Genomic DNA, 12,609 nt, shown 5'->3' with positions numbered 1-12,609 from the left:
GAGTTTTCTCAATTATATTTATGAATTTAGACAGACAATGTTGAGTTGTCTAAAGACAAATGTTTATTTTTTTTGCATTCCTGGACGAAGAAGTACAATAGAGGCTGGACATTTATACTGTTGAAAGGGCGGTGCCGAAGGCCACCGTGAAACGAAACTAAGAAAAGAAACTCATCTCACAAACCTGGGTATTTTTCCATACAAAAACATCTTTGAGCTGAGACCTTGAACACCGGTCCCAGCTAGAACGAAGATAAGCTTAGTCTGATACACCAAGGTCGCTCATTGTATTCATTCAGAGCATATTGGAAAACAGGAACATAACAGTTCATATTTGGATCGTTGCGTATACCTCTCTAAAACATACCTACCAAATTTAATTCTGAAAGCAGAGGAGTAGCCATTTTAGTTTGTTTCCTCACCTAAAAGATGAACAACAAAGTGTGTGAGGTCTGGAGCTTTCCTTCCATCATCATCATCATGGCTCTTGCGTTGGGGCCAGTTTCCCGTCCCACTGCGTTGAGCTGACCAGGTGAGCCAGGCCCCTTCAGTACTGGCGATCTTGTGCCAGCAGATTTCCATCCTTCAAGGTAACTCTGTGTTGTTGGAGGTTGTCCGCGATGGTGTCAAGCCATTGAGTGTGGGGCTTTCCTCATGGTTGTCTCCAGCCTGCAGCCTTTGGGTCAAACTTCAGGGTGGCTCTTCGGGTGGTCAGGAGGAAGACGGAGGCCAGGGCCAAGCCAGCGGGTGTGGCACTGTGCAACCAGGTGGGAGGCTCTGGACTGATTTCTCCGGGCTCGCAGGGTTTTGTTGGAGATTTTCTGGGGCCACCTGGTGTTCTCGATGGTTCAGAGAGCCCTGCTGTCAAAGCCATCTATTCTTGCGGCCAGTGTATTGTTTAAGGGCCATGTTTCGGAGTCATAGAGGAGAATGGAGAGCACGGCAGTGTTGTAAATTCGGAGCTTCGTCTTCCGTGAGATGTCTTGGTGCCACCAGAGTGGTTTCCAGAGAGACTGGAGGGCAGAGGCTGCTAGGGCTCTTCGGTGGAGAATCTCTGATTTAAGATCCCCGTTATCGGTCACCGTGGACCCCAGATAAACAAAGCTCTTCACAGGCTCTACAGTGTCATCACCAAGTAGGATGGGGGGTGGATCAGGTCCCTCACCGACATGCATGAATTTGGTCTTGATCCAGCTCACGTGGAGACCAAGCTTTTCTGCCTCTTCGCTGTATATACTCAGAGCATCCCTCAGCTCGTTGTCGAAGGTGCTGAGCAAGATGGTGTCGTCAGCGTACTCAAGGTCGGGCAGTTGGTAGTTGCCAAGGGACACTCCGGGTAATCGCTCACAGACCCTAGGTGGTCGATTACACAATTAAACAGGTCTAGAGCAGCTATGCAGCCTTGGCGGACACCACTGGAGATGGAAAACCAGTCAGAGTCACAGCCTATGACACAGACACAACTCTGTGCATTGCTGTAGAGCAGCCTAAAGAGGGTGGTGATTTTCGGAGGTGCGCCAAGGGGGTTGTAGGATACTCCACAGTGATGAGTGGTGGACTGTATCAAATGCGGCCTTGAGGTCTAGGAATCCAATGTAAAGATGCTGGTCTTTCTGTAATTCATCAACTTTCTCAATGAGCAGATGAATGGCGGAGATATTATCTGATGTGGAGCCGTTTGGCATGAAGCCATCCTGCTGGGGGCGGCGGCCGCTTCTAATCGCTGGGAGAGCACGGGTCAGCAAGATCTTTGTGAAGAGCCTTCCAGGAATGGAGAGCAGAGTGATGCCTTGGTGGTTCCCGCAGACAAGCCTGTCGCCTTTGCGCTTCCAGAAGGGCAGGATGACCCCTGTGGTCCAGTCGCTGGGGAGCAGCTCCGTTTCCCACACCTTGTTAAAGATGTGCGCCAGCCATCCCCGCCTGACTTTATCATCTCAGCAGTTATGGAGCAAACGCCAGGGGCTTTCCTGTTGTTATGTTTTTGTAGAGCGGCTCTGACCTCCTCTGGTGTTTTGAGGTCCGTGTTACTGGCATGGTTGGGGGTTGTGGCTGCAACTGCTTTCCTTCCAGGCAGCCTAAATATGGTTCAACTGCTCATTCATACAAGTTCATACAATGAAGAAACCTTGTTTAATGTAGTTTTTTTTCTCTTGTGATGTTATTAAAAAAGCATTTTAAATATTAGTTTGGGAAAATAGTACCAGTGACCACTTTTTATAAACGTAATGGTTCTCCCACTCACAGAGGCAAGTCATGAATAGCTCTTAAGCCCGAAATGCCGCGTGTTCCAACCAGAGCGTAAAAATATATAAAAGCTTATGTTGCTCAAATATTAATTAATTGAAGGTTTGAAGTGACAAAAGTGGTTCCATAGATTAACATGTGAGAAGTTTTGATGCAATCATTTGATCATAAGTCTGAAGCATTGTTGATTTTAAGATGTATGGTTACCGTTCTTGCTTTTTTTTGTGCGGATAGACTACTTCTGGAACATGTTGTACTTGTATATTGTTGCAAAACTCTGCCCTCCATTGCCGAAACCCGGGATCGAACCAGGGACCTTTAGATCTTCAGTCTAACGCTCTCCCAACTGAGCTATTTCGGCTAAGTGATCAGGATTGGATGGTCGTAACAGTGTAATAAACAATATAGTCCTACAGAAAAACAGGATACAAAAGCCAGACATGTGAGTGACGACAAGTGAATAACGTTTTCACTCAGTGAGATACTTTATGAAAGCTGAAAATTTTAAAGTTGCTGTAAGAAATTAAAGGGTACTGAAATACTATTGGATTTCAAAGTGCTTCAGTAGCTTCCGGAATCCATTGCCGACTTTGTGACGTCACAAAACTGACTTGAATGAATGAAGCGTCATTGTAGCTGCGCGGCCACGGCCTGTCTACTTTCTCCTTTTGACAGAACCGAACGCATTTTCCCTAGTACTCGTCGCTTGAACCTCTACACCATGACGAGAAGGCTTCTGCCCGGCGCTTTTCTGCTGCTTCTGGCCGCCGCACACTGTTCGGCTACTTTGGTAAACGACGAAGTCAAGAGGACGGTGGACCTGAGCACTCATTTGGCTAAGATCACCGCTGACATTACACTGTCCAACCATGCTCGCTACGACGTCCAAAGCTTCATCTTAACTGTGGATCCCGAGCTTTACCCACACATGGCATACATTGGAGCCTCGGTGAGTTGGAAATAACCGAATGGAATATCATGGTGCAACAACAGGCTCTTGCTTGGTGGCTAGCTTGTTAGCTAAGTCAAAACGGAAGGAACGCGACAATTGTTGCCCAAGCAATTTTCTGCTAAATCTTTGTCACACTTATGTACGTGCATGTCACGCTCCAGAATTATGGCATGATTTATCAAGTGCATTTGAATTTACGCTTATGCATGGTGCGACGCTTTTAACATGTTATAGCCACATGTCTCGAATTGTTTGCTAATGGCTAGACTCAAATGATCGTATACGTGGTCAGACGGCTTTGAATCAGATTTATTTGTATTGGCGCATTTATCGGGAATGTTCATTTGCGAACCAATAATTTCATTAGTTTTGCACGTTTGTTCTAGTGAGTGAATGACACGTAAGCGATGTGCAGAATACTTCCGGTTACGAAGCCTAGAGGTTCCGCCCATTACCATAGGCTGTAAATATGCTTTGTACGCTTAACCTGCACCTCATGGGCAAAAGTAGTGAGGTGCACTGTCTGTACTTTATAAACGATTAATATACTGTACCACAATTTTGTTTAGCAGACATTTTTATGTTTAAAAAAAATCTTAGGTAAAGGTCCTTTGTATTTTGTCACGTTTTCATTGTCGTCATTATTAACCATGTGTGTAAAGTTAAAGGCTGCCAAATATGCCTTGCCCGTAAATGTCCAATTTTAATCAATTGTTTAGGAATCTTTCTGTAAATAGCAAATAAAATAAAAATGAAAAAAAAAAAAAAAAAGGAAAACAATGTTCACTTAATATTAACAAAAGTGCTTCCTCTTTGGGGGATTTTTTTTTTAACGCATTGACAATTGGTAAAAAGTAGAGCTACTTCAAAATGCCATGTAGAATATAAATGTGATCACAGTGACACTGTCAAATGTTTACTTTGGAGGGGCCAGGCTCTGATTCTAATGTTCTTCCTCATTGCTGATCAACAAAAACGTCACCATTCATGTTTTCGGTCCATTCACCACCGGTCTTTTAAATAGCATTTTCCTCTTTTTTTGGTGGATCCATGACCCAACTTTATGTGAGGCGATGGTGTTTCAGCATTTTTCTGTAGATGCATTACTTGTAATAAAAATAATGCAGTGTTTATGGGACACCTTTTAAAACAGGAATAGACATAATAGATTTTGTGTAGATATTGGTCTGTTTCTGTTCACAGTAGACATGTGTCGATTACCGGTTTCAAGGTATACCGTGGTATGAAAACGTCAAGGTTTCAAAACCGCCCAAATTTTCTGTCATACCATCCCTAAGGTATTAGCTATTTTTTTATGTCCCAAAAATGCATGGAGAAATTCCTCGCTTGTGACTGCAAGGCTCAACCTTACCCCACCGGTTGTTGCTTAGTGTCGGTGAGTCAGCTGTGCTACACGATTGCTGCAGGAGGTGAAACTCCTGAACCCCCCCATCGAAGAAAACAAATCGCTGGTATGGGAATACTTCGGCTACAGAAAAGTTACAGACGGCCACAGCTTAAAGGAGGAAGGCCAATCGACAAGTAAAACATGTTTGCGGAGGGTGGCTGCCGGGGAGGCAAGTCATGTCATGAAAGTTTCCCACCAGCTATGAGAGTTAACTCCAGCATGTTTAGTGTGTCTAGCTGTGGTAAAACATGTTTTTTTTCTCTCTGGTAACTGTTTGTGTTGAGAAAGAGTGTGTGTGTGTGTGTGTGTAAAATGTAAACATGATACGAGTCATACACATGTGCTTTTTATGGAAAATAATTCAATTATTTTTGTAATAATGTTGAACTGTGGGTTTGGTCTCACCTAAAGGACTGCATTTATTTAAATTAGTTTTTTTTAGTTTTTTATTTTTATTTTAACAGTATACCTATGTTGTAGTTTAGTAATATGTTTTGAAAAATAAAAATCCTGTTCAATGGAAATATATATATATATTTTTTTAAATCAAGATTTCCCAATGTAACACATTTTAGAGCTGTAACTGCAATACCGTGATACCGTGGTATTTTGGCTTAAGGTTATCATGCCGTCAGAATATCATACCGGCACATGCCTAGTGGGGACACACTTTGCACTATGAAAAGCACGTAATAAAATGTGATGTGATAACTGATTAATTGCTTCTGTATTACAACACAGCCCTTCCTTGAAATAATTGTATTCTCTGTTAAAACATGTTTATAGGTGCCAGGTGATGAAGAGGATGATGGCCAACTTGACATTTCGGAAACCAAAATTACCGGCTTAAGGTAAAGCACTATTCTCATCCATTTGTAGCAGAAAAATGTCGGATCCCTATTGATGTACAGTAAGTAATTTGTTCATCACTCTTTTACAGCGGAGTCTTCTTCAAAGTAACTCTACCGTACACCTTGGTTGTTGGCAGAAAGATTAAAGTAAAGGTGGAAATGACTTTCAGTCACGTCCTCCAGCCCTTCCCCTCAGACATCACTCAGGCTGAGCGGCAACTGGTAGTTTTTCAAGGCAACCACTATTTCTACTCTCCATACCCCACCCAAATTCAGACAACACGTGTTCGCCTGGCATCCAAAACGGTGGAGAGCTACACCAAGCTGGGCAATCCCACCAAGACGGACGAGATCATTGAATACGGCCCATACCATGATATGCCCCAGTTTAGCCAGGTTCTGTTCATCACACAGTGATAATCTTGTTTGAAACTGGAGCGAGGCTCTAACTGTGCATGTCTTCTCATGTCCAGGATACAATGAGGATTCACTTTGAGAACAACACACCCTTTCTCGCCATCAGTAGCATTACTCGCACCATCGAGGTGTCTCATTGGGGCAATATTGCAGTGGAGGAGACCATTGATGTGAGGCACACTGGAGCTGTCCTGAAGGGCCCATTTTCACGCTACGATTACCAGCGTCAGTCAGACAGTGGCATCTCATCTGTTAAGTCCTTTAAGGTATGCACTCTTGCATTTATTTACTAATTCCTGATTGTGAAATGACAATGATCTCCCCTATTCTTGACAGACTATACTTCCAGCTTCTGCGCAAGATGTCTACTACAGGGATGAGATTGGGAACATCTCAACATCCCACCTGCAGGTGCTGGATGACTCTGTGGAGGTGGAGATTAGGCCTCGCTTCCCTTTGTTTGGAGGCTGGAAGACCCATTACATTATTGGGTACAACCTGCCCAGCTATGAGTATCTCTACACGCTGGGTGAGCGAAATGGAAATGAATTCATTTAACATTTTGTGGACAGCATTAAAATAGCTTTTTGCCAGCTGTTGCACTCCTAACAGCAAACTGCTCACAAGTTTTTAGGGCAGCGCATGGCTCTATAATATAGTCATCATGCTCATTAGTTAGCATTGTGGTATTAGATTTTTTTCATCTGGGATCTGCAAATCCATTTTTAAGTGTATGTTAAATTCAAAGACATAGCAGGCTGTTAAGAGCTAATTGCTATTAGGAATGGGAACCTTACGATACAATTTCCGATACAAGGGTCAGGATAACGATGATCTTGGGATATGGCGATACGACGATTATCGTTACATTGGTCAGCAATCATTCGAGGATATTCTACAAAACAACTAATAAACAGAAAAACAACCTATTTTCATCCTTCTGTTTTCAATGGAATGAGTTTATCGCTAGAAGACTTCCAGTCCATTTGAACTGGAAGGGTGGCAGTGAATGAACCATCCCTTCCACTTCAAACTGGACGTCTGTGGCCGTCAGTGGCAGCCCATGCCACCCAACGAGTTAATATAGGGGCATTTCATGTCATTTCCTGTTGATTTTCAGGCACTTTCCTTTCGGGGCACTTATGGGTTGATTGATTTTGGGTTACTGAAAAGGAAGTGACTCAACCTTTAATGAACAGGAAGCGGCTCAAAATCAACAGGAAGTAACCTGTAAATGCCCTAAAATGAACAGGAAGCGACCTATAAATGCCCACAAGACTGTCTTTGAATCCTCTGATTTCAGTGCCAATGACTTCGCTAGAAGTCCACAATCTAGTCAAAATGAATTGGATTTTTACCGCCGTCAATGGCAGCCAGTGAGCTAACATAGACACTATTCTAGTGGAGAATTTTGTTAGCAATCTGTTTTTTTTTTTTTCCCCAAACAATGACACCGTTTTAAAACGATATATCGATTCTTGGTGGGAGCATATCGATAACCTTTTGGGATACAAAGTATTGCAATATATTACCTTTACGATATGTTGTCACACCCCTAATTAATATACTGTATCTTTTAGGAGACGAGTATGCACTGAAGATGAGACTGATTGACCACATTTATGACGACCAAGTCATTGACTCAATGACTGTGAAAATCATTCTGCCAGAGGGAGCCAAGTAAGATTCAACGAACAATGTGCTGGATTGAAAAGAGAAAAAAAAAACGTCTAATTTCTCTTATTTTTACTGCCTTCTTAATTTAGAAACATCCAAATGGAGACACCGTATAAAATCAATCGCATGCCAAATGAATTGCACTACACGTATCTTGATACCTTTGGCAGACCTGTGCTGGTCGCTACCAAGGACAACCTGGTGGAACAGCATATTCAGGATGTTGTGGTAAGATAGCCTTATGAACAGGGATTTGCGTGTTGACTCTTCTTTAATCATATGTTCCATAATCCCAAAATGTAACATCTTTTGTGTCAGTCATCCAAATCAGTGTAATTTGCAACAGTTTAATTGAGTCATCCAATGTTGTTTATACACTGCAGTGTAGTGAGTCGTTTTTTTGAGGCATTTATCGGAAAGACCAATAGTTTGCAAAGATTAGCTCCAGAGGTCTTCCCTGGCCATAGAAGGAAGTTTGCATTCTCACTAGAGCTGGGAATCTTTGGGCACTTAACGATTCGATTACGATTACGATTCAGAGGCTCCGATTCGATTATAAAACGATTATTGATGCACCCCCCTCCTTTTTTTTTTCTCTTTTTTTAAAAAAAAATGTTTTGTACATGAGTTTCAAAATTGTTCAAAAATACTCTCAGGCTAAACCACACTACTATTTCTGTATCAAGTTAACATATAGCAGTAAGCAAATATACAAAAATAACATTAAATAAGTAAATAAGTCCCCATTCTGTATCAGCAGCTTTAAACTACATTCAATTAATTTAATGTTGTGAATCAACCGTTAAATTTGTTAAAATTGCTCCCGTTATTCCATAATTTCCCTCTTGTCTACTTTCGACATGTGAAAGTTTTAAAACTATTTTAAAGATAGATTCAAGTCAATATTTTACCGATTTAGGAGTATTTTAGATAAAAAGTTAATTAGGTTTGCTTGGAAGGTTCGCTACAACAGCCTTGTAGGGAAGTGTACTGCTTTAAGATGGCGGCCGTTTATAACGCTCGCATCTAGCTTTTTGTAGATGTGCTGCTAACACTACCAAATCTATATTGCATCTAGTCCTATATAAATGATATCCACTGTAACGTTGTAATGGATGTACTTTGTACAGCTTTTCGGCAGCAGTCAGGTATGTTGTTGTGTTTTTTTGTCTCGTTGCATGAGTTGAGCTAGAGTCGTGAGTTGAGCATTGGCATTACCCGAGGGGCCGGGTAATGGGAAGCATGATGTTTAGCTACTCTCGCTCCGTTCCGTCCCGAAGACAGTGCGGCGCGCTGAGTGTTGTGTACTTCCGCTTTACTTCGCATATTTCAATAATCGGAATTTGGATGTTTGTGAATCGTTCTCGAATCTTCCACGGCCGAATCGCGAATAATCTAAGAATCGGAAATTTTGCACACCTCTAATTCTCACCATTGTCCGCTTGTAGCAATGTCTTGATATCGCTTCTGAAGTTTTAGTCATTGCAGGGAATGTTTTGCCACATAAAAAAAATGGCTTTGCTATCAAAGAGGTAAAGGTGGTTCACTTGCCATATTGATTAATAATGGTAACAATTCTAATGCGACGACTCCCAGGGGACACACCTTCCAGATGTATATACTGTTTAGGGATTCTAAAATTTAAAAGCGAAGAAGGCTTTTGGATTAAAAGGTTAAATGTCAACAAACAATTCACCCATTGTTCTTTTAATTCAATTTTATTTTCAATTTGCAAATATGTATTTCATCTAACAATCAGGTACTGAAGACTGCCACTGAATAAGCACATAATAGTAGTGTTATTAATATTTTTTTGTCATACATAGGTTCGCTACAACTTCAATAAGATTCTAATGCTGCAAGAGCCTCTATTGGTTGTTGCGGCCTTCTACATCCTCCTCTTCACTGTCATCATCTATGTTCGCATGGACTTCGCCATAACAAAGGTTTGTTTTTAGCCACGTTCATCAATCCTCCAATTGGACAAATTCCATTTTTGGAGCAGTTAACTAGAAATAAGCAAAATCTGAGTATCCACAAATGGGTTAGTACATTTATGCAACTTGAGGCAATAGGAGCAGCAGTGTAGGTTTCAATTGCACACGAATAATAAAAACTATCACTTTAAATTGCCTGTGCTTCCTGCTTTTCATAGATATTTTCTGTCATCATGACTTAAGTTATGTTTTAGTTTATATTAGTCATAATAATAGTTATATTTCTTCCATAGTCACTAGGAGTGGACATTGATAAAGATTCATGATTCCCAGCCCATTATTGATTCTCATCCGGTGAGGGAATAACGAACACAAATACTTATTTAACCTTTTTTCCAGAAAAGATTATTTTGTGGAGTATAAAAAAGAGGCTTTGCAGAAGAGCTGAAATCTCTACATTCACACACTCAATACTCACTGTGTTGTCAGCATGAACATATGACGTCACTAGAAGTACAGTATATACGACCGATTGGCCATCTGAACCAAATACGGGATCCATAAGAATAGGGTTTTTTTTGCCTGTCACTATACTGTATGTTAATAATTTAATATACTGTGTGATGACTGATTAATAATGTTTGTTCTCTTTTAGGACCCAGCGGCTGAGGTGCGCATGAAGGTGGCTTCCATCACTGAGCAGGTTCTGACCCTGGTCAACAAGCGCCTGGGCCTGTACCGACACATGGACGAGGTGGTGAACCGCTACAAGCAATCTCGTGATACGGGCGCACTCAACGGTGGCCGTAAGACCCTCGAGGCGGACCACCGTGCGCTCACCAACGAGATCAGCTCACTGCAGGCTCGTCTCAGGACCGAAGGCTCGGATTTGGCTGAAAAGGTGCGTGCGAGCATGTTTGCCAGGGCCCAATGAAATAAAGTGGATACTGAGTGACTGTCGTCCTCTTGCTGCCAGGTCGGAGAGGTGCAGAAGCTGGACGGCCAGGTAAAAGAGCTAGTGAGCCGTGCGAGCCAGGAGGCAGAGCGACTGGTTGCCGGCAAAGTGAAGAAAGAGGCTTATATCGAGAATGACAAGTCTCTGGCCAGCAAGAGACAGGAGTTAATTGGCCGTATCGACAGTCTACTGGATGCTCTGTAAACAAGATATCAACACTCGTCCGGCAGCCAACCCTGTGTATGTATGGCAACCCCGATAAATGTGACAAACATGCTTTTCACATCATATAAAGCCAGTGCATGTCATCTTGGGGCTTTATCTAAACACTTGTGCCTTGTGTTAAACTGGATCACAGGTTGTTGAGCTCTCCCCCTTTGTCACATATGCTCAGACTTTACAGTCCCTCTTGTTTAAATCTCCACCTTTAGTTTGTTTTACTGATTTTGGTTACATTTTTTGCAAGACGTAATAACTAAATGGCCTAAATGTTCTCTCTCATTTTGTTGCTCTCATACACCAATTCTAAATTGACATTATCTCAAGCGGTAAGGTGTGATGGTTACTTATGTTTGCCAATTTTCTCCGTTTTGCACTTGCTGTACTATTTTTCTACTTTTCCCTGATGTTGAAGCTCTGATTTTTTGACATGTCACTTTTTTCTGTAAATTAGCCACATTTTCTACATTAAGTGGTTTTGTAAGAGGTGTATCCCTTGGGATTAATACATGAGATTTTTTTTCAAGACAAGGAGATGAGGCAAAAAAAGCAAAACTTAAATTTGAAACAAAAATAAAAGTTTGAGCCGCAACCTTTTCAGTTTGAATTAATGAGCTTACCCATGTCATTTGTTTTCTTTGCTACAAAAATCACAACATGGATATATGTAGGAGAGCCGGATATGTCACTGAATTTCAAGCTTGGAAACAATTTTAATGTGACACAACTTCCAGTAGAGAGCAGTGATGCACCATTTAAAGGACCTGGATTATCCCAAAATATACTCATGTTATAATGCTGATTATTAATGAATGCGAAAAGGTAGGAGCATTTTTCCCGCTCTGGGAATGCTTTCATTTGGTAGATTTATAATACAGTATATAAAATTAATGCAGTATTCATTGGGTCTTGAAAAATGAGACATAATGCTCAAATAGCTTGCAATAGGGGCTCGGCAGGTAAATGAATCATTTACAATTAGGTTTGTCTTTTCTAATGTAGAATTAGGCTACTGGAGAAAAGCCACTCACTCCAGGAAGAATATAGAAAAAGTTTCTGAGGTACTTCCGCATGTCTGCAAGTAACTTCAGTTTAAGAATTTCTCCATCCAAAACAACAGAGGAGCTGGAGTAACATTACTCATCAAAATCCCTTAAAAAAGACAAATTGGAAATACCGCATCCATCTGCCATCATCACGACAGGGGAGAACAACATTTTCATGAAGGCAGATGTGGAACCAAGCTCGTGCCACCCAAAGACTGGGTGTTCTTGTAGCCATGTCGACGCTTGTGTTATGGAAGGTATGTTCTTCCTATCCCTGCATTTACATGTGTCCGATGCCGAATTTTTTTTTAGCTAAAATCTTGCGCATGAAACGACTTGTTGTCTTTTGATATTGTTATTACTATGATGATGTGTAATATTTACGAAAACTGCTGTACTGCTGTGGCTTCAACACATGCTATCTGCTGCTAGCCTGTTGCTAATTAGTACGCGTAGGATAGCACATGTAAACGCATAAATGCAAGTGTTACAAGTTTTTTTTAGTTTGTTTACAGGTGGAAGACGCTGTTAGGCAAGGGAAGATAATTTGATGTGCCTCACAGCAACACACTGTATGTTGATGGGCATATATCGAGACTAAGTCGTTCTACTCGGGGGCGGCCAAGAGTATGGGGCTAGGAGAGATGGTGGCTCGCCTCGCAGCGGACCTTCAGCTCGATCCCGAGATCCAACTATGAGCTTTTTAACTGCAGCAACTTTACGTTATTGGAGCTGAAGTTACCGAGGACAGCGGGAGAAATTCCGTCAGGTGGCTACCGACGGTCTCCGTAATGTCGGGTGAAGGTTTGGCGACGCTCAGGAGCTGTGCTGGCTGATATCACAGTCTCGTACGCTATATTTTTCATAATTTTATAAATTGTGATTTTTTTTTTTTTTTTAAAC

General features: G+C 41.6%; 1 protein-coding gene and 1 non-coding gene across 2 annotated transcripts; one reads left to right on the top strand and one right to left on the bottom strand.

Annotated features, from left to right (window-relative positions):
- Positions 1-2,532: 2,532 nt before the first annotated feature.
- trnaf-gaa (transfer RNA phenylalanine (anticodon GAA)) lies at positions 2,533-2,605 on the bottom strand. The gene has a single exon. It is a non-coding gene; the product is annotated as a tRNA-Phe (tRNA).
- Positions 2,606-2,834: 229 nt separating this feature from the next.
- Positions 2,835-11,379, top strand: rpn1 (ribophorin I). The gene is made up of 10 exons (XM_057846008.1): positions 2,835-3,193; positions 5,391-5,455; positions 5,545-5,851; positions 5,929-6,138; positions 6,209-6,401; positions 7,453-7,552; positions 7,639-7,777; positions 9,376-9,495; positions 10,142-10,387; positions 10,463-11,379. The coding sequence occupies exons 1-10, from the start codon at positions 2,864-2,866 to the stop codon at positions 10,643-10,645; spliced, it is 1,893 nt and encodes a 630-aa protein (XP_057701991.1). The 5' UTR covers positions 2,835-2,863; the 3' UTR covers positions 10,646-11,379.
- The last annotated feature ends 1,230 nt before the right edge of the window (positions 11,380-12,609 follow it).

The sequence above is a fragment of the Corythoichthys intestinalis genome, chromosome 9, assembly GCF_030265065.1.
Source record: "Corythoichthys intestinalis isolate RoL2023-P3 chromosome 9, ASM3026506v1, whole genome shotgun sequence".
In the NCBI taxonomy this organism is placed as follows: Eukaryota; Metazoa; Chordata; class Actinopteri; order Syngnathiformes; family Syngnathidae; genus Corythoichthys; species Corythoichthys intestinalis.
This window is presented reverse-complemented; position numbering and strand designations above follow the sequence as displayed.

Excerpts from the sequence above, each read along its gene's own strand:
- rpn1 (XM_057846008.1), top strand. The coding sequence starts at position 2,864 with ATGAAGCGTCATTGTAGCTGCGCGGCCACGGCCTGTCTACTTTCTCCT. Across the intron at positions 3,194-5,390 it reads TGGCATACATTGGAGCCTCG|GTGCCAGGTGATGAAGAGGA; the intron begins GTGAGTTGGAAA and ends ACATGTTTATAG. Across the intron at positions 6,402-7,452 it reads TGAGTATCTCTACACGCTGG|GAGACGAGTATGCACTGAAG; the intron begins GTGAGCGAAATG and ends TGTATCTTTTAG.